Source organism: Aotus nancymaae, unplaced genomic scaffold (assembly GCF_030222135.1).
Source record: "Aotus nancymaae isolate 86718 unplaced genomic scaffold, 86718_ANA_hifiasm-v0.15.2.pri h1tg000059l, whole genome shotgun sequence".
In the NCBI taxonomy this organism is placed as follows: domain Eukaryota; kingdom Metazoa; phylum Chordata; class Mammalia; order Primates; family Aotidae; genus Aotus; species Aotus nancymaae.
This window is the reverse complement of record NW_026988473.1, coordinates 15,375,414-15,400,320: the sequence shown is the minus strand read 5'-3', so window position 1 is coordinate 15,400,320 and position 24,907 is coordinate 15,375,414. Positions and strand designations below refer to the sequence as shown.

Below are 24,907 nucleotides of genomic sequence, written 5' to 3'. Positions count from 1 at the left end.
CAAAGTGAGGTAGCAAAGGCAGGAGCATGAAGTGCTGAGAAGGTGAGTATGCCATACAGAGGAACAATCTGTCTTAATGGTAACTTAATTGTTAGGAGGATTTCTTGCCATATCTACCTTGCGTGTCCCTCTGTACCTGAAAAAACTATAAATTGTGACACACAAGCCTCTAACTTTCCTTCTAGTTACCAAAGCTAAGGCAAAAGATTCGGGCAGAAAAATTAAAACGGGCTGGTACATTCCTTGTTATTCTTCCTCCTCATGGAGCACATTGACACTCCGAACGGGAGCAACCACAAGCAGCATTCAGTTTACAATAGAGGGAGGTGGGCAGCGAAGGAAACAGAGATTTCAACCAGCCAGCAACATCCTTTACTAGAAGACCTAGACTACTAATGTTGAGGTGACTAACCACAGCTGCTATTAAAAACAAGATTCTGGTCTACATCAGTCCAAAAAGAAAGGCAAACACCCCAGGAGGGACTTTCCAAGGATTATTAGAGAAATTAGTCCACTGTTACTAACCAGGGAGCAATATAAGACCCCCTAAGAAAAAACAGTAAGTCAGTGCATGAAAGGTGAGAAGGAAATGTAAATTCAGGTCATGCTAAAGCCAGGGGATGGGTGGGGGAAGAGCACACAGGTGGGCTGGGGGGAGCATGAGGAGGAGGCAGTCTGACACAGGAAAATCGAGGGGGAAGGAAGGGGAGAGAGAGAGGAGGTGGTAGCAGAAGAAAGGGAAGGTAAGACAAGAACAGAACATTTTAAACTAACCCAGAACTTCCTTGTGAAGGACAAGTCACGAGGCAAGATACAGCTTGAAGGCATGAGCCCCATATTTCACCACTGCAAAGAGATAACACAGCCTCCCATGCGTGCATAGAAAGAGGGCTAGGCAATCCACAGGACTGACTCCCAGGGCTCTACAGCATTACTGAGAGAAAGTCACCCAGGCTTTAAAGCAACACTAAGTGCCAGCAGCCTTGGCATGTACGTTTAAACTGCTTCCCTGAATAGACCCTGGAGCTGGAAAAACCATAATATCTACAGGAGAACATATTTCACTACAAGTGTCTGCCTGGCTAAGGGAACAGAGACACTCTGTTTCTTTCACTTTTGATATATGCATCCACCTCGCCCTAGAGTGGACAGAAGGGAGAAGGAACAGGTTGACAGTCAGAAGGTAGCTCTGCTCTTCTCCTGCAGTTGACAAGATAGGACCATGACCTCATCTGCATTTGTCACACCACTGCTGCTTCAGGCCATTCCTGCATTTCTTTCACATTTACATTTTTCTCAGACAAATAAACCTCCCACTTAGTTTTCCTTTTGCTTCTAAGAGCACGAATGCTAGTGTGTTTAATGACAGCATCAGGAAGGCAAATTGGTACAAAGGTTGTTCCCACTCTCTTAGTGCTTTCTGGCAAAGAGGTTTCTCAAACACATCATAAAGCTTTGTTGGAAGATGACTTGTAGGGAACTATCCATTCAGTTAAGGAAGAAGGCTGAGAGGGAGGCGAGAACTCTTAAGGCCCCAGACCTGACCCCGCTATGTCAAGATGGAAGGCAGGGAGGAAATGACTGACAGGCTGTCCTCTTCCACAAATGCCAGCAAAAAAGGAGGAAGAAACAATGCTTCACCGCCCTTCCCTCTCTCTTGCTTTTATGTTTGACAATACCAAAATGTAAGGACTCAAAACAAGAAACAAATGTCCAATTTGATACAGGCCATGAAAGCTCAGTTTCAGGAATGGAAGGAAACATGATGAATGGCTAGAAAAGTCAGGAGCAGCAGGTGAGAGAATGCAAAACCCAGCAATAAGACTGGCTAGCTTAAATTCTAGAGCCTGGGGCTGACTGCTCCTTTAGCGTACTCCCCAGTGGCTCTCCCCACTGACCACTCAAAAAGCCCAAAGAAGCAAGAAATCACTTCTCAACCTACCACGTTAATATGACAGACAACTTTCTAAAGTTCCTGAGTGGAGGGTATGAGTAGGGAGATCAAGAAAGTTAAGGCCAGGGAGTAGGATCTTAATGAGTCAGTCTGATCTGATCAGGGCAGTAAGACAGAAAAGCCACCTCCTAGGGAAATTCAAGTATTTCAGAATGAAGACAACATCTCCACAGCTACTTTGCTTAGGAGAAAAAACACTAACCCTCCAGCCTCCCTGATGTGGTAAAGACAGTCCATGAGAAGTTTTCCACGGTCACTGTACATGCACAAGGTAAATAAAACTGTTGCCGTAGGAGCAACAGCCACCATCCTCTCGCACTCTGGCCTAGGGCCCAATGGGCGGTCTCTGTCCTCGGGCTCCAGTGAATCAGCAAGGCAACTGCCAGAGGTGGGAGTGCTCCGGGCATCTTAACCCTCTCTCCTTCACCCCATCCTGTTACTCATAAATAATAACCGAGGAGCTGGGAGCAAGAATATCCACCATTGTTGCTCTGACAGTGGCCACCATGGAAGCACTCCAAGCTTGAGAGGAGAGGGAAGAAAGCAAGCTGAGTATGTACTTACTCAAAGTCCTCAAATTCCAAGTCGGTTCCCTCTACTGATGGACCCTGGTTGTCTGAGGAAGAGGAGGAGGTGGAAGAACGGAGACGGTTCTGTTGGTAGCGCATGGAGCGCTGGCGAATACTGTCTCTCCTTGAGAGATACTGGATCATCCTCTGGGCGTAGTATGCAGCAGGAGATAATCTGAGAGAGACAGAGATGGACAAACACAAACTAGCACTAATGTGGGGAATACTGTGAAAGGCAGTCAATCCAGCTCTCCCATGGCATCTCCCTGCTGAGGTGAACTCCAGAGACATGAAAATTAAAGGGCATTTAACTCACCAGGAGGTTTGCACTGCAGAATATGCTTATCGGACTATCACCAGTGTTTCTGTTCTGAGATAAGGCAAACAGGCGGCTTAACCAGACATCTTCTGAGGAATAGCTGCCCCTCCCCAAGAGAATAACACTGGACCTTTCCTTCTAGCTTCTTAAGGTACACTTTTAGCTCCTCAGGGTGCTCTTTACACAGAGCTGTGCTCATTCACAGCTTTTCCTTGATCACCATCCATACACAAAATGGAAGACATGAAAGGGACCTGAGCAATCATCTACCATCTTGTTTTATAGATGAGAAAAGAGGCCAGGAGATGGTAAGCCTAAGATGATTAAAGAAGGCATACACAGGTATCTTCACCAGGACTTCTTTCTTCTCCAGCATGTATGCATAGCTCCAGATTTGTCCTACCTCCTTAGAATGATCTCTTGGAACCTCTTTTTTCTCCCTTACGGATTAATCATAGATATTTGTAACATGGGAAAAAAATTCAGAACTGAGACTGAGAATAAAATATACTTGGGAGAACAGAAAATCTAACAGAAAAACTTAAAAGAGATTTTTTTCTATTTCTTATAATCAGAGCATCAGAGGCTATGTGGGCACTGGGCAATATGGAAGATGACAGTTGTTCATCTTTTTTCTCCCTTATGATGGCTATTCCTGTAAATAATTAGTCCAGATCTATATTCTTTAAACTATATCTTACTACTCCATGAAAACTTCCAGAGTCCCATACAGAGTCCCATACAGTCCTCCACATTGCCTTCTGAAGTTTTCTGCCATCTCTCACAACACTGTTCTATAATTTCATGCTATGGAATGAAAACATGAGAGGGACAATAACAGAAAAATGTTTTCTATGATAATATTAAATGGATTACTAAAAAATTTCAAGACTAAAAGCATGCCTCAGGCACACGTTGACTCAATAACTCCACTAGAAACTTTATCCCACAGAAACACACAAGGTTACAAAGATATATATAAGAAAGTTCATTTGCAATATTGTCAGCATTAGTGAAAAAAACTGGGAAGTAACCCACATGCCCAGCAACAAATTAAATAAATTATTAATACATCCATACAAAGAAACACCATGTAGCAATTAAAGAGAATAAATTATTTCTATATACACACAAGGGAAGTCCTCTAAAATAAAATCTTAAGTGGGAGAAAAATTGAAGAACGGTCTGTATACACTAATATATATACAAAAATATGTTGCTGTTAGTAGGAAAAAACACTATAAGGGGACACAGAAATCCTAATGAGGATTCCTGGGACTTCAGTATTTTATATACTTCTATAATGTTTGAATATAAAAGGAGAAAAGCATAGATCTTCAGTTTTTTAATGGAAATCTGAAAAAAAACTGATTAAGAATGGAAATAGAAACAGTTATAGAAATAGGAACAGTTATATCCAAATGGTACAAAAAATATTGGCAAATATCTTGCAAAGAGGTCCTCAGTAAGTCTACAACTGCAGTTAACTGCTAGAGGAACATAGGCTGCCTCTGAAGCGTCTGTCATCAAAGGTAGTATCCTTCTGGCCAACCAGCAAATGGAATTCCCAAGCAGACCAGCTAACAATCTTTTGAACTCAAAAGTCCATTTTACAGAATGATATGCTGCAGTGAACACCAATGAGTCAGTATTATAACATCTTTGTATAGCAAGGAGGCATGGGAGGCACAGATGCCTTGGCCAAGAGAATCAGAGAACAAGAGCTAGTTCCTAAAACCCTCAACTGGAGGAACTTCCCTTATCTGTTTGGGCCCCTGTTCCCATGCATTTTGCAAGGATGAATCACAGAATCCTAAGTTTTCAACCAACAGAAGTCAGTGTTCATGCATTGTTCTTATATCTGCCCGATATGCAGAACTCTTCCAGCAGAAATCAAGCATCATTGGTTAAATTCTCAAGTCAAGCAGACTAGAAAAGAATATAAAAGGAGAAAATTTTCAAGAGGAGGAAGAAGACCCTTTTATTTGGAACTGATTCTGAAAAGTGATCATAAGTACTCACTTTATAGACTATCCTAAGTAATGGAAAAAATATTATTGGTGATAGAAGTAGACATATGTTGATGCTGCTGATAATAAAAAGACTGCCCTTTTATATAGGGTCATAGGAATTCCCCAAGCTATGAAACTATAGATTAATGGTTTAAAAAAGATTCCTGTCACAATTATTAAATACAAGTATATCCTAGCCTTGTCCTTTTAGATATGCAGAGGGAAGCTAAGGATCTGAATGCTGAGGAGGTGTTTCACTAAGGCCATGACCTATACATAGTGTTACAGGGTGAAGCCTACGAGAAAAAAGAAACTCAACAAACAGTAATGAGGTAGTAACAATCATCCTCCAACAAAGAGCTGGAAAATCATCAAACAACCCTGAAGTCTTCCAAGTGAACATTTTAAATGTTTAAATAAACCCTTAAATTTTCTTCAAGGAAAAATACTTCCCTCTCCAAAAAAAAAACAACCTATTTTGTGTTCAAAGGAAAACTGTAAAAATACCAACACCACAAAGTATGACACTTTCTGTGATAAAGATCACAGTAGGATAAATAATAGATTTATTATACAAAAGGAGGGCAAATCATGGTCTTTAAGTATCCTTGTAGAACACTGCCAGGTTAAAAGTTCTGGGGATAAGATGCCTATTGCTGTCTTTCTTGCAAGAACTTACTCTATTTCAGTGCTTCAAAATAATTGATTTATATGAAAAATTCCTTTCCCTTATATTTAGGGTGTATAATCCTCAAAAACATCATTAGAGACTCACATAAATTTCCTTGCTTCACTCATCATCTAAGGTGCCTGCCTGTTTTAAAGTCATCAATCCTTATGTTCCCTGATCCTTCTTAGGTTTGTCATTTCTAGGGTGTGGAAAAGGAACTAAGAGAATAATGGAGAATCTTTATTTACACCAGTATCTCAAAAAGAATGCTCAGTGTCATGATATAACTGTGGCAACAACAAAATCACTTAATATTCCTGGAATCAACTTGGTCTAAAGGTTTTCCCAGGCAGACCTAAAATTCTTAATCTAGAGTAAAATTCATTTTGTTTCTTTTACCTAACCTACACCGCTAACCTGCCAACCCCACAATTATAAATTACCCTTTTCTTTTGGCAAAGCCTCATAATGTGCTCTAGAGTTGCTTAAATAACGTGCCTTTTTAGATCACTAACAGAATCCATAAATCTGGCTGTGACAACCCCAAAGGGGTTGCTCTTCTGCAGATAAATGTCATATCCATCAATATCCCACTCTTGGTCCTCAGTTATCAGCATCAGTGGAAGGAAGACCTTGAACTCATTGAAATAATTTTTGTTTTATTTTTTATCTCCTCAGACCTTTTCAAATCTTTTTTTCTTTTTTGAGACAGAGTCTCACTGTGTCGCCCAGGCTGGACTGCAGTGGTGCAATCTCAGCTCACTACAATCTCTGCCTCCCTAGTTCAAGTGATTCTCCTGCCTCAGCCTCCCAAGTAGCTGGGACTACAAGTATCTGCCACCACGTCCAGCTAATTTTTTATATTTTTAATAGAGACGGGGTTTCATCATGTTGGTCAGGCTGGTCTTGAACTCCTAACCTCAAGTTATCTGCCCGACTCAGCCTCCCAAAATGCTGGGATTACAGGCGTTAGCCCCTGTGCCCAGCCTCAAAAGTCTTCTAATATGTGTAAAGCAAGCACTTTAATAAAATGCCAACTTTTTTATCCATTTATTTCTTCTTCGGTCATTTCTTCCTTCGGGCAGTCTCCAAAAATGTCAATACCTGAAGGAGCTTGACTTCTGCCTTTTGATAATCTAAATTCCCTCTCAAATGAAAGCAAATCGAGTTTTTGTTTAATTTGTATATAATTTCCCTATAAATAAAAATAATTTTGTTCCCCTGTTGGCCGTCCATCTGAATGGCAACAGCCTCTCTGGCCAACAGAAAAAGAGTATCCTATGACTGCCTGTGGCCTCCCCAGGTTTCCCCTCTAGTACTTCACTTGCAGAAATGAGTCCCAAAGGACAAGAGCTCGGTCATAACCCTCTGTCACCAGAGGTACTGTTCACTTACCTGCAACACTTCCCCATCACCTGAACCACCTGTCTCAAAACTGTAACTGAAGAATAAAAGAGCACCAGGACCAGAGAGGCACAGAATGGAGCTTCCAACAGCATGGCAACCCCAAGGGCCGCCCCTCCCCCCCACCTAGTGCCATTTCTCACTTTGGCCTTACCTCGCTGGGTCTGGGTAAATTGGGTGCTCTCTGGATCCTGCTCCATCATAACGGGATAATGAAATGAGGGAAGATTCCAGCAGCCTCCTAGCAGAGATTAAAAAAATGGCAATAATCCCTGTCAATTACCAACTCAGAGGTCATTCATAAGGAAAAATGGGGGAGATACATAACTTCCCCCTTTTGCAGCCAGCTAATGCCTGTTATCTGGGATCACACCCTTCCTACAAGCTAAGTAGGTAGAAACATAAATAAATGAAGAGCTGCAGAGCTCCCACACTGGACATGACCACTGCATTCTGCTGAATATTGCTCTTCAATGAGAAATGAACAAGTGTTTCAGAGACATGATCTTGTTTCTATTTGCAGTACCTCCAGTAAACAAATAGGTTGGGATCAACACAGGAGGGAAAAATCAGGCACACACAGAGATTATCACATAGTGCTAACATTTATCTTGGTGTTCGGTTACTCCATGCCATCATCATCCACATCCACTTACTGTCTATCTATTCTGCTCTGCCCATGCTCTTCTTTTGTGAGAATGAGTACTCCTCAGATATAGAACTATAATATATCAATAAAAATAAAAAAACATATATATATATATAAGAGTACTCCACAGGCTCTCAACAACTGATGAAAACTTTTACTTACATAATCTAGCCCAATCACAAATTCAACTGATATGTGACACATACATTTTATTGAACACTCTTTGATGCTGAGCACGTCATATGTATTTCTTTGTTTAAACCTCATCACAAACTAGAAAGGTGGGTATGACTACATACGTGAGAATACTGAGCCCAGAAGCTAAAGTACATCACTCTGTGGCACATAACCATTAAGAGATAGTAACAGGACTCCAGGGAAGGCCTGTCTTAACTCCAAGATGCCTCAAATCTGTATTTTGTATTCCAGGACCTTCCAGGGTCCAGGCAGGAAACAAGTACATATGTATTCACTGTGATCAATGGAGACTGACAAACAGGAAGGTCTACGGCCCATTGTTTAGCTCCAGTCAGTTGTTACAAAGCTAGAACATAGGCTCAGTATTGCCGGCTTTTCCTATTTTTCAAGGAAAGCCAGAAATCTGGACTTTGGCATAAAATCTCCTGATTGTTAAATTTTTGCTACAACTTTTTTTTTTTTTTTTTGTACAACAAGGGCCAGTTAGAACACATATGATAAACATGGCCCAGGGGCTCCCTGGTTTGCCATGTCTGACATGGTGCTTCCCAACTCATATGTGCCTTGGCAGCCAATCAAGCTTCTGCCCCAGAACACGTTTCAGAGGAAACGGTCTCAGAGAGAAAGGCATATTGTTCCTCTCCAGCAGCATCTTGCCTGCCTCTCCTAGGAACAGGTCCCCGGCTCCCTGCCAGACTCTTTAAAGCAGAGCTGCAGGATAAGGACAGCAGCTACCAATCTTCTCCAATTGATTTAATTCAATTCACTGTTATTAAAACCAGCTGGCTTTAGGTATAGTCATGTGTAGTCACTTTATCCCAGCAACTGGCTTCCCCTAACCGCCTGGGGAAGAGATATAGCGAAGACCCTACCAACCTGGCTTGCAACCATTCCTGCCTAGGACAACCAACTGTCAAATAATGTATTCTCTCTAGACAAGGCCGATATCCCCACACCTAGACACTTGTAACAATGCTACCACTGAACAGAGAGAACACGATATAACCAATGAGGAAGAGAGGAAAGCAGTAAAATACATTGCTCTGGTTGAAAGACTGAATCTTCAGTAACAGTACTATGGTTCCAGTGGCAGAAATACTGTTTCATCAATTCTAAGACATACTTTTTCTTTTCACATTTTAATGTGTCTGAAGTTGGGGTGCATCTTACAATCGTGTGACAGTTGAATTGGGAGGATTTTTTTTTCCCCGATAGAGACAGGGTCTGGTTATGTTTGTTATGTTTCATAAGCTGGTCTCAAACTCCTAGCCTCAAGTGAACCTCCTGCCTCAGCCTCCTAAAGTCCTGGGATTATAGCCGTGAGTCACTGTGCCTGGCCATTGACAGGATTTTTTTCATGATTTCATCAGAACACATAAAATAATGGCATGTCTTTAAATTATAGTATGTGTGGAATAGGTAAGGGTAGTGAGAGGTACATAGTATGGAGAAAAAAGAAAAGCAAAATTTTGAGACAAGTATTCAGGTAACTTGTGCCATCTTATACAGTACTTTTTTTTTTATAGCACTTATTCATCATTAATAAGCCAGTTCTTCAGGAACTGGGTGTGAGCTGATGAATGGAAGCAAGGTCTGAGAACAGCTGATTCTCCTAGAATACCTAGAAGCTTGTTCCACCCTAAAGTGCTCTAGAGTTAGTCCTGAATGTCACTCTGTCCTGTCATATTATCCTCCAAGTGGCCGTTTAGTAAGCTGAGGCCCTTTGGGAAGCAGCATCCTTCGAGTGACCAAAATACATCCTTCCTGGCTGGGCACAGTGGCTCATGCCTATAATCCCAGCACTTTGGGAGCCCAGGTGGGCAGACTGTCTGAGCTCAGGAGTTCAAGACCAGCCTGGGCAACATGGTGAGACTATGTCTCTACTAAAAATACAAAAAATTAGCCAGACGTGGTGGCATACACCTGTAATCCAGCCACTTGGGAGTCTGAGGCACAAGAATCATTTGAACCTGGGAGGCAGAGGTTGCAGTGAGCTGAGATCGCACCTCTGCACTCCAGGCTGGGTGAAAGAGCAAGATTCTATCTCAAAACAAATAAACAAACAAACAAAAATACATCCTTCTTAAGTACTTCTGCCTGGAAATTGATCATAGTAACAGAGGCAAATATTACCCCCGCTCTGCTAAAGCAATGACAGTACTGAGTGAAATGGAATGATTTATCAGGAATGCTATAAAGAAGATTCCTGATCTTTGCATTAGATCACTTCAATTTTAATGACTCCATTTTACAATCCTGCAAAGTCTACTTCCCATCTTAACTTCCTGCCTTAATTAGGAAGATTTCTTTAAGTCAGAATAGAACCAAAATGCTAAGCTTTGTCTCTGGAGAGTCCCTGCTGAGGTTCTTTTGGAACATGCATCCCCTGTGCCTACTTACTATAGAATGTGTTGGCAACATTTGCTGCCCAGACAATACACTGGAACTGGCAAGCCAGAGATATATGTCATTTTACTGCTAATACACAAAATTAGGAAAGCCAATCACTGTGAATATACATATACACATCACTGATGAAACATTAGTTCTTCATAGTTATAATACAAGTACTATCTGGAATAAAAATAGGCTTCTCCAATAGGTGTAGAATAAAGAAAAAATTAGAGTTACTAGACGAGCAAACATCACCACCACCATTCCTAGGAACCTCAAAAAAAGATCTTTCTTTCCCAGTGTAGCCTGTTACAGAGAGCCCTCAATGGGAAATGGCAGGAGAAATGGAATGGGATGGCAATTCTGCACGTTTTGCTGTGACCACCGCAAATTCAACTTGACTTAAATGATCACAAGAAATCAGGGAGGGCCTAGGAAGAACTCAGACAAGCTTGTTCAAGTTTGAAGCTGCCATCACTGAAGCTGAGGAAAAGAAAAATACGAAAAACAAAACAAATATTTCCTTCTTTTCTCTACAAGCTTGCCCAGTTCATTCTGTACACCACTGGTGTCCAAGTGAAGTATACCAGGGGTTGTACTATTTGATCCACTGGACAGCAAGGGGAAAATATGACAACTTCTGCTATATAATATATAATTATAGCACACATGGATTATTCAAAATCGTTTTATTAATAAGGTGTTTTCTTGTTTTTTTAAGTCTGAAGGCCACTGCTCTATCAAACTACATATTACTTTAAGAATACCGAATACTTGGGCAGGTGCAGTGGCTCATGCCTGTAATCCCAATACTTTGGGAGGCCGAGGCCGGGAGTTCAAGACCAGTCTGGCCAACACAGTGAAACCCCATCTCTACTAAAAATACAAAAATTAGCTGGGTGTGGTGGCGTGTGCCTGTAATCCCAGCTACTGGGGAGGCTGAGGCAGGATAATCAATTGAACCCAATTAACTCTGGAGGCAGAGACTGCAGTGAGCCAAGACCATAGACTGCATTCCAGCCTGGGTGATAGAGTGAGTCTCAAAAAACAAAACAAAACAAAAAAAATGGAATACTTAAAAAATGGGATAACATTAAATATTTTTTAAAAACTATACACATATACAAGTATACCCATATTCATATATATATATAGAGAGAGAGAGAGAACAAAAGAGTATAATAAAGAAAATGGGGTAAAATGTTAACATCTAGAGAATGTGGGTGAAGGGTATATGGGAATCCTCTGTACTATTTTCGCAACTTTTCTGCAAGTCTGATATTATTTCAAAATAAAAAAAGAAAAACATACAATATACAAAAATCTTAAATACTGAAAAGCAAGAGATAGCTATTTGTTTTCAAAAGAATTACTTCGTAAAAAGGATTTCTTCAAATAGCAACTTGCCCTAATGTTCTTAAGCAGGTGTGGTAAACTACAGGCCCCGGGTCAGCTATCCTCCTTTGTAAATAAAGTTTTAATTGAACACAACCACATCCATTCATTTACATATTACCTGTGCCTGCTTTGGAGCTAGCAAGGCAGCACTGAGGAATCCAGATAGAGACAAGCTTAAAATATCTACTGCCTAGCCCTTTATAGAAAATGTTTGCCCACCCTGGCTCTAAAATATTTGCTTAAATAAAATTCTTTAAATGATAAGTAGAGTTGCTAACAGACAGAACAAAAAATAATTTGAAATCAATGTATTGCACACTAGAAAAAGCCATCAAAAATGAATATTAGCCCTGCTAAAATCATAACAGGCACATAATTCAAGCTGTAAAATGTCTAACACTTGAAAATGAATACAACTATTTTTTCTTTCCCTGATTAATATTCTGAATTATGTGCAGAGAGGTTCCCTGTATCAGCTGTAGTCTCTTATCACTAGGAACACAATTTTTAAAACAGTCAAAGAAAACTCTGGAAAAGAAAAAAAGTGGTCGGAGCATATCAACCGAAAGAAAAGAACTTTCACTTCATTATTTTATTTTACTTTATTTCATTTCATTTCGTTTTTTGAGACAGAGTCTCTGTTGCCCAGGCTGGAGTGTGGCGGTGCAATCTTGGCTCACTGCAACTTCTGCTACCCAGGCTCAAGCGATTCTCCTGCCTCAGCCTCCCAAATAGCTGGGACTATAGGCATACACCGCCATGCCTGGCTAATTTTTGTATTTTTCGTAGAGACAGGGTTTCACCATGTTGGCCAGGCTGGTCTTAAACTCCTGACCTCAAGTGATCCGCCAGCCTCGGCCTCCCAGAAAACTGGGATTATAGGCTTGAGGTACCACACCCAACCCCTTCACTTCAAATTCAATGGATATCAGGGTTGAGAAGCAGAAAGTTTGGGTACTAGTCCACATGAAATAAGCCAGTGAGAACTCCTCCTTACTAAACAATTACACCCTGAAGATATTCTTTTAATTGGTTGTCAGATCACAGAAAAAAATCAGTATCCTAAAGCAAACAAACATGTTCAGACTTTCTCCAACCACTGGAAACAATCAATTGCTAGAACTCTTTGGCCTCTACTGTTAGGGAATGCTGGCTCCCAGAAGGTAAGATGCCACTGGTGCCCCATGCCTAATGAATAACTTTATAGCCTGGCTTTAATGCCTGGATGGCAACTGCTATTTCCATTCAGGAGAGCCAAACCCCAATTAAAAGCTCCCTTCTGCCTAGAAAATAAAATCCAGATTCCTCAGCAGGGCATTAGGTAGTTAAGCTTTGCAGCCAAACTTCTCATTCCTTTTGGATATACTATATGCTCTAGTCCAGTGGTTTATGAACTTTTTGGTCCCAGGACTCCTTTAACGCCCTTACAAATTACGAGGATCCTAAAGAGATTTCTTTTGTATGAGTTTCAGCTATCAATATTTAATTTCAACTTATTCAAATTAAAACTGAAACAATTTTAATACACAAGCAAGTATTCAATTAGCCATCAGGATGATAGCCTCATTACATGTCATGTATCCTCTAGAAAACACTGTATACTTGTGAAAGAATGAGACTGAAAAACACAAAGAATGTCTCAGCATCATTGTAAAAATAATTTTTGCTTTGGGGATCCACTGTTCTAGCTAAACTAAACACACCCTCACTAACCCACCTACGTTATTTATCTTGGCAATTTCTTCTTTCTGGAAAGTTCCTCTTCCTTATTATTGACTGTAAAAAGCCTTCAAAGCTCAAATATCTGACTCCTCCAGTCAGAAGTTCACCCTCTCTTCCTCAGTGCCCCATAGCATTTTGTACCTCTCTTAAGAAGAGGACTTCTCAAATCATCCAATAACTTACATGTATGTCTTGTCTTTGCTACTGGACTAGAACCTACATGAAAGCAGGTACTGGATCCAAGTCATCTTTTTATCCCCATCAAAACTCACATCCTAAGTAACATGTAACAGGAGGCCAACAAATATCTAAGTGATGAATCAGCAGGCCTAACTAGACTTGGAAGAATAAGCAAGAAGACATATGTGGTTGCCCCTCACTGGCCCCATGGCCCCATGACTCTCAGACAAGGTTGCCAGATGCCCAAAAACTCACACTAAAACTCCTGAAGGAACAAGGTTTTCAGAAACTGCTTACATCATCCTCATCCCCTCTGGTCAGTTTAAACTGCTGACAAAGTTGTCCTGATAAATGCAGTGCAGCCTGATCCCTGAGAGGCTCATTAAATCAAAAAGTCAGAGGCTGGCTACTTGCCTGGGAAACTACCACTGATGCTCCTGGACTGTATATTGCCAAAAGAGACCCCCACAGGCGGAAAGAGGGCAATGTCTGCCAGGGGATGAAGGGGCAGGAGGCCAAATAAACTGGAATGCACTGTGGCTTTCTTCATTTCTGAATCTTGCTCTGCAAGTCTCCAATCTCTGCCTTGGCGCATGCCTGGGCTGGGAGATGACAAGCCCTTATTCTTTGTAAAAAATAATTGTGTGTTCTGAAACGACACCTCTATTATGATATTCAAATTGACATCTCTGCTCTAATGCAGAGGCATCTAAGCCTCCCCATTTCACACACTAGCAATTATCGTTTAAGTTATCCAACGATAGGCATTCATCTGATTGCTGCAGGGCCCCCTAGTTTGAGGGGTGCACTTAAAGCACGCAATGCTGCTGCCAGCAGAGACTGGCAGGCAATTCTGGCCCCTGATGTGGGGTGGGCCAAGGCAAGGGGCACTGCTATAAGGCTAGTAACCTCAGGGAAAAAATAGACAGATTACAGAAAGACACCACAGTGCCTATAGTATAGATCAGCCTTATTTTACTATATCAAACATAAACAACTTACAGAGTGCAAAACAATGCCTTTCACCAGAAAAGCTTAAAAACATCTTTACAAAACATTAATGTATTCCTCAATGCCTCTGGGCAGTGAGCAGTAGATGGCAAAACATGAGAGTACAACATAATCACAGATAGCAAAAGGGAAGAGGCTGGAAACAGAATGTATACATAGTGTGCAATCATGTATCTAGTGTTACAAAAGTCTTGTCTGAAAAGTCAGTCAATTCCCTCTGGGAATATATGACCCTCTGCTAACTCTCTGGTGGGTAGTTATTTTTAATACATTTCTAAGATGATTGGTTGGCACTATGCTTAGCTCCTATATACCCTCAACACATTACACTATAGTTATAAAACTTGAATGTATGATTAAAAAAAAAAAAAAAACTCACTTTTGTTAGCAAGTAAACTCAAAAGCCCAAGCTGATCTACATGGATATCTTTACTTGGTATCCAAATCTATTTCTCTGGGAGACTTGGGAGGTCTGCTCACAGACCATAGATTTTTTTTTTTTTTTTTTTGAGACGGAGTTTCACTCTTGTTACCCAGGCTGGAGTGCAATGGCGCGATCTCGGCTCACTGCAACCTCCGCCTCCTGGGTTCAAGCAATTCTTCCTGCCTCAGCCTCCTGCGTAGCTGGGATTACAGGCACGCGCCACCATGCCCAGCTAATTTTTTGTATTTTTAGTAGAGATGGGGTTTCACCATGTTGACCAGGATGGTCTCAATCTCTTGACCTCGCGATCCACCCGCCTCGGCCTCCCAAAGTGCTGGGATTACAGGCGTGAGCCACCACGCCCGGCCATAGACTTTTTTTAACCAGGAATTTGGAATCAGAGGCTTTTCACCAGAGGATGAGTAAGGCCAAATCTATGAAAGGTTCACAGTTAGTTTTGATGCCACATGCACACATGCCCCCACATGCAACAGGTCGGCTATACAGGTTTAGATTTTAAGAGGCAGTGCATCCTAATTCACTGATTTCCCCCCTGGAATTTACAGAATTCCATAATCCTGAATTCTTAGCTAATTTTATTCAGAAACACAGACAAATTCTTAAAAGTCCACCTCCAGGCCCACTAAGTCTACAAAGAATATACTCGTAGAATAATTTATTGCTATGACACTAGCAAACCTGTGAAGGTCTTATAAGACATTTTTTCACATTCACATTTCTGACCTGAAACTTTAAAAACCCTTGACCAAGGCCATTCATTAAGAAGTGACAGGCTCTTGACCCTGGTATACTGCAAACACTATATACTAGGAAGTAAAATCTTAGGACCAGTATCAGAAAGGCAAAGTGAGTTAGTACATGAAACCTCAAGAGAACGAGGGAAAAGCAAAGCACAGTGTGCAGGGGTGTTTATTAACCAGAGGCAAAGAGGCGCTTTCCTGGCTCGTATCTGTCCATGGGATGAGGATTCTAGAATCTGCAGAAATACGAGGGCAGAGACTATAGCTGGGACCCCAAACAATCCACTGTTAACCCTTGAGCTAACACAAAGCTCAGAGTACAATCACTTTTCTTATATCCAAGGTTCATTCTGAATTGCTTCTCTTAGTGACATTCAATTTCACTGATTTGCCTCTGGAGATGTACTACTTGTCCTTCCACCCTGATCTTGACTTCAGCAACCATCCTGATTCTTTTTGGACTCAGCATCTGACTCTACTGAAATAATTTCTCCACCATTTCCCCTCTGTCTAGACAACATGAAATTGTTATAAATGACACCTAAAGTACAATTAGTAGAGAAACTGCAATTTCCACTCTCCTCCCCCGTTCCCAAAAAGAATGGAGCATTAACGTCCTCCAGCATGTCAATCAATACTACCCTGACGAAGATTAACTCTGTAGAGTCTGGAAGCCATTTTATTCCCAACTTGCTAAAAATTATGCATTTTCCCCCTCTACTATAATTAGAAGATGTAAATTGCCTTCTTTTTACTAGCACTAATGGCTATAATCTCAGAGTTCTGAATACCTGCTAAATCAATACCTGTGTAAAAAGTCCTTACAAACATCACTTTACCCAGCTGCACTTTATTTAGAAAAATCAGAGACAAAAGACAAAAGATAAGGCAAAAGAGGAGAGAGGCAATAAGAGAAGGCATGATGCAAGACCACCAGAACCAGGCAGTACTAATATCAACTATCCTAAGAAGATGGTTTGAAGTCACTGCCAGTTCCTTGTGAGATGTCAAATTTTTTTTATTTTTTTGAGACGGAGTTGCACTGTTGTTGCCCAGGTTAGAGTGCAATGGCACAATCTCGGCTCACTGCAACCTCCATCTCCTGGGTTCAAGCAATTCTCCTGCCCCAGCCTCCCAAGTAGCTGGGAGGCATGCGCCACCATGCCCAGTTAATTTTGTATTTTTAGTAGAGATGGGGTTTCACTATGTTGATCAGGCTGGTCTCAAACTCCTGACCTCAAGTGATCCACACACCTCGCCTCCCAAAGTGCTGGGATTACAGGTGTGAGCCACCATGCCCGGCCTAATGTCATATTTTTAAAAACCAGCAAGATCAAAGGACAACAAATCATGAAACAATTTACCAGTGCTTTTCAAGGCAAGGGGAATCCCCCCCGGCAAATGTGGCAATGTCTGGTGATATTTTTCATTGTTGCTTCTGGGTGCCAGAGCACTACTGGCATTTAGTAGGTGAAGGCCAGGAATAGTGCTAAGCATCCCACAATGCACAGGACAGCCTCCCACAGTGAGGAATTACCCAACCCCAAATGTCAATAGTGCTACTGTTATAAAACCTTCTGACAGATCTTAATGGTCTGAGACTAACCAAGAAAAACTCTAACTAAAATATGAGGCAATTTACTGAATCACACAGATTGCAGTTTAAATTCCATCTTGTGTCACCAACTAGCTGTGACACCTTGGGCAAGTTCATTATCCTCTGCTTCCACATTTGAGGGGAAATTCCTATTTCACACTGTTATGATTAAGTCAGTCAAGTACAGTAGCCAGTACACAGTCTAATAAACAGCCATTATTTTTTCCTTCCTTGGATTACAGCTCCCAAAATATCTGCAGGGAATATGATGCCCTCTGGCCACTCAAGCCACTATGCCTAAAAAGGTACTTTGTCAGAAAGAATGACACGTTGAAGAAGAATAATGAACACCATAAAGGTATACACAGGGGTACCTGAGCCCTGAGAATCACATGCACCTCATCCACAAAAACCAACAAGAACAGTCAGGTATCCATCTACCAATCTATGTGTTGGTCCACCCAACCAGTGATTCAAACAGAAATACTGAGTGCTTTCTGTTGGTTACATATATTAGTACTATATAAAATAATAGATGTGAGCTGGGCATGACGTCTCACACCTGTAATCCCAGCACTTTGGGAGGCTGAGAGCCCAGGAGTTCAAGACCAGCTTGGGCAGCAAAAGGAGACCTCATCTCTTTAAGAAATTTAAAAATAAGCTGGGCATGGTGGCACATGCCTATAGCTACTTGGGAGGCTGAGGCAGGAGGATCACTTGTGCCCTAGAGGTTGAGGCTGCAGTGAGCTGAGATCGCACCACTGCACTACAGCTTGGGTGACCAATTGAAACCCTGTTTCAAAAATAAAACAATAGGGCAGGCACGGTGGCTCATGCCTGTAATCCCAACACATTGGGAGGCCAAGGCAGGTGGATCACCTGAGGTCAGGGGTTCAAGACCAGCTTGATCAACATGGCAAAACCCTGTCTCTACCAAAAATACAAAAAATTAGCAGGGTCAAGGCTGGGCGCAGTGGCTTACGCCTGTAATCCCCGCACTTTGGGAGGCCAAGGTGGTGGGTCACTTGAGGTCAGGAGTTCGAGACCAGCCTGACCAACATGGTGAAACCCCGTCTCTACTAAAAATATAAAAATTATCTGGGCATGGTGGCACATGCTTGTAGTGGGAGGCTGAGGCAGGAGAATCGCTTGAATCTGGGAGGCAGAAGTTGCAGTGACCTGAAATCATGCCACTGCACTCCAGCATGGACGACAGAGCAAGACTCTGTCTTAAATAAATAAATAAATAAATTAGCCAGCATGGTGGTGGATGCCTGTAATCCCAGCTACTTGTGAGGCTGAGGCAGAAGAATTGCCTGAACCCAGGAGGTAGAGGTTGCAGTGAGCAGAGATTGCACCATTGCACTCCAGTCTGGGCGACAAAGCGAGACTCTGTTGCAAAAAAATGAATAAATAGGCCAGGTATAGTGGCTTACATCTGTAATCCCAGCACTTTGGGAGGCCAAGGTAGGCAGATCACCTGAGGTCAGGAGTTTGAGACCAGCCTGACCAATATAGAGAAACCCCGTCTCTACTAAAAATACAAAATTAGCCTGGCGTGGTGGCGCATGCCTGTAATTCCAGCTACTCAGGAGTCTGAGGCAGGAGAATCACTTGAACCTGAGAGGCAGAGGTTGCAGTGAGCTGAGATCACACCATTGCACTCCAGCCTGGACAGCAAGAACAAAACTCTGGCTCAATCAATCAATCAATCAATCAAATAAATATGGCCCTTAGAGTAGTCAACCTCCAAAGATGGCTCCAAAGAACATCCTCTTGGCATTCTTGCCCTTGTGTGGTCCCCTCCCACTCTGAATCTAGACTGCTCTATCACTAGCTTTAATCAAGAAAATGCAGCAAGCTGTGCCAATTCTGGGCCTACCCTTTTAAAAGAATTGGCAGCTTCCGTTTCCGTCCTCTTAGAACTTCACTTTTGGAAACCTTAAGCTTCTATGTAAGAAGTCTGTCCCTGTCATCTATATAGCAAGAGATATTTAAAAAATTAAAAATTAAAAAAAAAAAAAAGAATATGCCTGGCTACTCTGGAGAGGCCATGAGGAGAGAAGAGCCCCTGAGTCTACATGGCGAGGGAGAGAGACCCAGTTTATTGTAACTGGGTCTGCAGATGACTCTAGAGAAAACCCAAGCAAGACCAGCAGAAGAACTTCCCAACTGAGCCCAGTCTACCCCCCTAAAAAAACAGGAAAAATAAATGAATTGGTTTTAAGTCAGTAAGTTTTGGAGTGTGGTTTGTTATACATCAATATGTGAATAAAATAGTTCCTTATCTTTGTAGAACTTTCAAGCTAGGCACAACAGCAACATTAGAACTAAGTCCACGAGGTTAGTTTACAGTCATAATCACATCTCTCCTGCAAGGAACCCTGGCAATCACCCCCTCTCCCAAAAAAAGGCATTTGAAAATAGATTGTAAACAATAAAGCAAGTACAAATTTGCTTACTGTTTCTAAAGCATGAGGCCCCTGTATTAGTCAGAAGAGTCAATGTTCATTTACAAAGATTTGCGCTCATTCCTACCTATCTCAAGGCTCTCCATCTTTCTGAAACACATTTCTGCCCTGGGTGGGTGCTCCCTTTCAATGCAGAAAATGGTCCTATAATTTGAGAAATTAAGGTTATTTGTGCTCCCTGCTTTATCAAGGAGGAGGAGGCCAGTAGCAGTGACTCACTCCTGTAATCCCTGCACTTTGGGAAGTCAAGGTGGAAGGATCACTGGAAGCCAGGAGTTCAAGATGAGCCTAGGTAACACAGAGAGACCCATCTCTACTAAAAATACAAAAATTAGCCAGGCATGGTGGCAGGCACCTGTAATCCCAACTACTCAGGAGGCTGAGGCAGGAGAATCACTTGAACCCAGGAGGTGGAGTTTACAGTGAGCTGAGATCGCGCCACTGCACTCTAGCCTAGGTGACAGAGTGAGACTCTGTTTCAAAAAAAAAAAGAGAAAAGGCAAGCTATGGAATGGGAGAAAATATCTGCTAACCATATACCACATAAATGTTTAATGTCCATAATACATAGGGAACTCCTACAACTCAATAACCAAAAAACTCCACAAATAACCATATTAAACAATGGGCCAAAGACTTGCATGCATATTTCTCTAATAATGATACACAAATGGTCAACAAGCATATGAGAAGATGCTCAACATGACTAATCATTAGGAAATGCAAATCAAAACCACAATTATTTATCGCCTCACACTTGTTAGGATGACCACTAAAAAAGAAAAAAAAACAGGAAATAACAAGTGCTGACATGGATATGAAGAAGTTGGAACCCTCATGCACTATTGGTAGGATTGTAAAATGGTTCAGCTGCTATGGAAAACAGTATGGAGGTTCCTCAAACAATTAAAAATAGAACTACCATATGTCCAGCAATTCCACTTCTGGTTACATATCTAAAAGAATTAAAAACAGGATCTTGAAGAGATATTTGCACACCCATGTTCATTGCAGCATTTTTCAAAATAGCCAAAATGTGGAAGCAGCATAAATGTCCATCAGTAGATGAATGGATAAAGAAAATGTGGTATATACACAGAATGGAATATTATTCAGCCTTTGAAAACAAAGAAATTCTGATACATGTTGTAAGTTTTCTCTTTTTCTTTCTTTTTTTTTTTTTTTGAGATGGTGTCTTGCTTTGTCACCCGGGCTGGAGTGCAGTGGCACAATCTCAGCTCACTGCACCCTCCCCCTCCTGTGTTCAAGCCATTCTCCTGCCTCAGCCACCCCTCCAAGTAGCTGGGATTATAGGTGCCCACCACCACAGCCCACTAATTTTTGTATTTTTAGTACAGAAGGAGTTTCACCATGTTGGCCAGGCCAGTCTTGAACCCCTGACCTCAAACGATCCACCTGCCTTGGACTACCAAAGTGCTGGGATTACAGGTGTGAGCCACCACGCCCGGCCACTATGACATATTAATAGATGATCCTTAAGGATGTTATGCTAAGTAAAGTAACCCAATTACAAAAAGACAAATACTGCAAGATCCCATTAATAAGATGTATCTAAAGTGATAAAACTCACAGAAACAGAAAGCAGAGTGGTAGCTACCAGAGACTTGGGGGAAGGGGAAAAGGAGTCATTCGAAGGATACAGAGTTTCAGTCACACAAAATAAAGAGGTTCTAGAGATCTACTGAACAACAAAGTGTACTGTACACTTTTAAAATTGTTAAGAGGGTAAATCTGTGTTATGTTTTCTACTACAGACACACGTACACAAAGATAAAAAGGGTTACATGTGCCAACAGAACAAAGAAAGGATAAACGCCACCTTGCTGAGGTGAAACGACCCAAGGGGACAGCAAGGAGACAGAGGCAGCAGAAGCTGGGCTACCTTTGTGTAGGGGAGGAAAAAAGCAGAAGAGGCAAAAAGATTCACACATACCCTCTGATGCAGCAAAGGAAAAGGGCACAATGTTAACAAGCTGCAATTCTCTTTCTATGACAAGCTCATACTTTCAGCTCTGATTCCTTTATTATTACAATTTTCTACTCCTGCTCTAACTTGATTTTAATTTCCTGGCAAGTGACACTCAAGTCATGCGGCCTTTTCATTGGAACCCACCACTCTGTCCAAGGTGCTCTGCAAAAGGTGCAGGCATTCTTCTCCAAGATTTTACATAGACCATTTACATAGTCCAAAAGAAGGTTGCTCTCATACTGCATAATCTGGCAAAACAGAGATCTGCTCACTAAAGTGAGCCTCATCCAGCAAATAAGCTTGGAACCTCCATTTTCCCCCTTTGGAAACAGAAGAGGAGTCTGTTAATTGTTGCTATTTAAAAATCAGGCAGCTTCTCAGGTGAGGGGGCTGTCAGCATGTCAGCCTACAGCAAGCAGGGGGAGCCCCTGCGGGTGAATTAGGCAGGATGGGTGGGGTGGTGGAGCAGGTACTGCAATGACCAGTGCCTCCCCCTGGCGGAGCCAAGTGGTAGGGCACTTAGGAAATATTTACCCACATCTAACCATCAACACATTTTGCTTGAGCTAATGCAATGGCAAGTACACAAAATAGGAATTAAGTAGGAAACATGACATCAGCCTAGCACAGGCCAAGGCATCAAGAAAGTCCATGTCTTGACAAAAGGAGCTGCTGTCCTATTCAGTTCCTGCTGACTGTAATGTGGGAATGTGAGCCAGTTTTTCAACAGAATCCAGATATCTGAATTTATGTGGGAAAAAAAAAATCAAAATTTTTAGAAACACTGTGAGGCAAACAAACATACTTGAGGACTATTTTGCAATCTCTGGGTTAATGTAACAACAGGCCCACCCATGAAAGCAAAATTTCCTCACACAAACATGTTGTCAGGAATGCTTCCAAGAAAGAGCTGAAATAAGATGTACTGGATCCTGCACCCATCCCCCAACCCCTTCATAAATGTGTAAGAAATCCAGGAGGAGAGGACGCTACCTGCACAGTTCTAATGGCCTGGGAACAATTACAATAAGCAAAATATGTTATGCAAACAGAATCCCATACACCTGCTGTTATTATCTTGGAAAAACCTCCAACGCACACTTTAGAGCACTACTCTGAATAGATACAGTAGAGAAGGGGATCTGAAGCAGGAAGAATGAGTACATGGGAAATTGCTCCCAACATATTTGCAGCACACATACAGACTTCATTGCAGTCCCTGAGTGCTCCAACACCCTGAGCTGACAGAAGCGATTATATCTTTTCATGTTTCAGGGTGTATACAAAGCACACAGCACGCTCTACACCATTCAGCCCAGGGAGAGGAATGATGAGAAATAATTTAGATCAGCCTAGCAGGTGCTAACATGACCTGCACTGGGGGAAGGGCTGCCTGCCAAGCGTACTGCCTGGAGGCCCTGGAGGCTCATGCCCTCCCAACCAGGGCAAGCCTTCTGATTTGCACGTGATTCCCAAGAAAGACAGAAAGTGAGGCTGGAGAACCTTGCTTCAGGCCAGATAGCACAAGAAACAAGTAATTCTTTATGCATTTATGCCTGCTCTTAACTATCAAAGAATCCCACAAGAGCCAATACTTAGAGCATCTAGTCCAAAGGAAAGAGAGAGAACAAGCACAAGTGCAGGAGTCCCCTAACAACCTCTTTGGGCCCTCACTCATAATGCCTTCTATTACACTAGCACCTGACTCTTCCAAATCACATTCCTATAAAGCAGGAATTGGCAAACTATAGCCTGCAGGCCAAAGCCAGCTATGAATGGTTTTCATATTTTTAAATGATTGAAAAACATCAAAATAATTTCTTATGACTCGTGAAAATTATATGAAAATCATATTTGTCTCCATAAATAAAGCGTTACTGGAACACAGTCACACTCTCATTCATTGATTCATTCATTTATTTGGGACAGAGTCTCGCTCTGTAGCCCAGGTTGAAATGCAATGGCACGATTTTGGCTCACAGCAACCTCCGCTTCCCAGATTCAAGCAAGTCTCCTGCCTCAGCCTCCCAAGTAGCTGAGAAAACAGGCACCTGCCACCATGCCGGTCAATTTTTCTATTTTTAGTAGAGGGGTTTTGCCATGTTGGTCAGGCTGGTCTCAAACTCCTGACCTCAAGTGATCTGCCTGCCTTGGCCTCCCAAAGTGTTGAGATTATAGGTGTAAACCACGGAGCAGGCCCACACTCATTCCTTTAGATATTGTCTGTGATTGCTTTCATACTACAACAGCAAAGTTGGGTAATTGCAACAGCGACTGTATGGCCTCCAAATCCTAAAATATTTACTATCTTGACCTTTACAAAAAGCCAATGCCTGATATAGAGGGTAGGGCAGGGAACACACACAGAATTCAGAGGCTCAGAGTGACCTAGTCAGGCAGGTGAGCAGCAAAGGTAAGAAAGATTAACAGAATGATACCCCTCCTTCACTCTATCCTCACTGCCATATTGCCAAAGAGAAAACGGGTTGCCTAACCATCCCAATGACAAATACATTAGATATCTAAATGTTATTGCTGGCTGGGCATGGCGGTTCATGCCTGTAATCTCAACACTTTGGTAGGCTGAGCAAAGTGGATCACTTGAGGTTAGGAGTTTGAGACCAACATGGTCAACATAGTGAAACCCTGTCTCTACTAAAAATACAAAAATTCAGCCAGGCGTGGTAGTGGGTGCCTGTAATCCCAGCTACCTGGGAGGCTGGGGCAGGGGAATCACTCGAACACAGGAGGCGGAGGTTACAGTGAGCCGAGATTGTGCCACTGCACTCTAGCCTGAGCAACAAGAGTATGTCTCAAAAATAAATAAATAAATAAGTGAGTAAGTAAGTTACTGTCTTATGAAGAGGCAGGAGATGCCTGGATTTTTCCACTTAATAAGACACAGAAGACTAAGTAGACAAAAGCCAGTATGTATGTGATTGTCAGAGATGGAACAGGGCTATGTTTTTCTCATACAAGAGTGTCAGAGAAGAAACGTACACTAACACCTCGAAGTGGCAGTTATTTAGAATTAATAAAACAAAGTTTTTCTCAAAAACTTGAGAAGGAAGCTCCTGAAAACCTGTAGTAGGAGAATTTACTACTGATAAGAGCTTATGCGGAAAAAACGGTTTAAGAGTTCTAATCTGGCCGGGCGCGGTGGCTCACGCCTGTAATCCCAGCA

The 24,907-nt window shown here is 41.9% G+C and overlaps 1 protein-coding gene across 6 annotated transcripts in view; it reads right to left on the bottom strand.

The window, feature by feature from the left end:
- The window catches only part of AMBRA1 (autophagy and beclin 1 regulator 1), a 164,654-nt gene that overhangs the window by 122,688 nt on the left and 17,059 nt on the right, over positions 1 to 24,907 (bottom strand). For 2 of the 6 annotated variants that reach the window (XM_012452479.2, XM_012452482.2), the window contains 2 exons: positions 7,083 to 7,169; positions 2,519 to 2,698 (listed from right to left, as the gene is read on the bottom strand). The exons of 1 other annotated variant lie outside the window; for it this stretch is intronic. In XM_012452479.2, coding sequence (XP_012307902.1) covers positions 2,519 to 2,698; positions 7,083 to 7,169 — 267 coding nt within the window. The remainder of the gene's footprint in view (positions 1 to 2,518; positions 2,699 to 7,082; positions 7,170 to 24,907) is intronic. 3 more of the 6 variants (XM_012452480.2, XM_012452483.2, XM_012452481.2) reach the window with 2 other exon arrangements.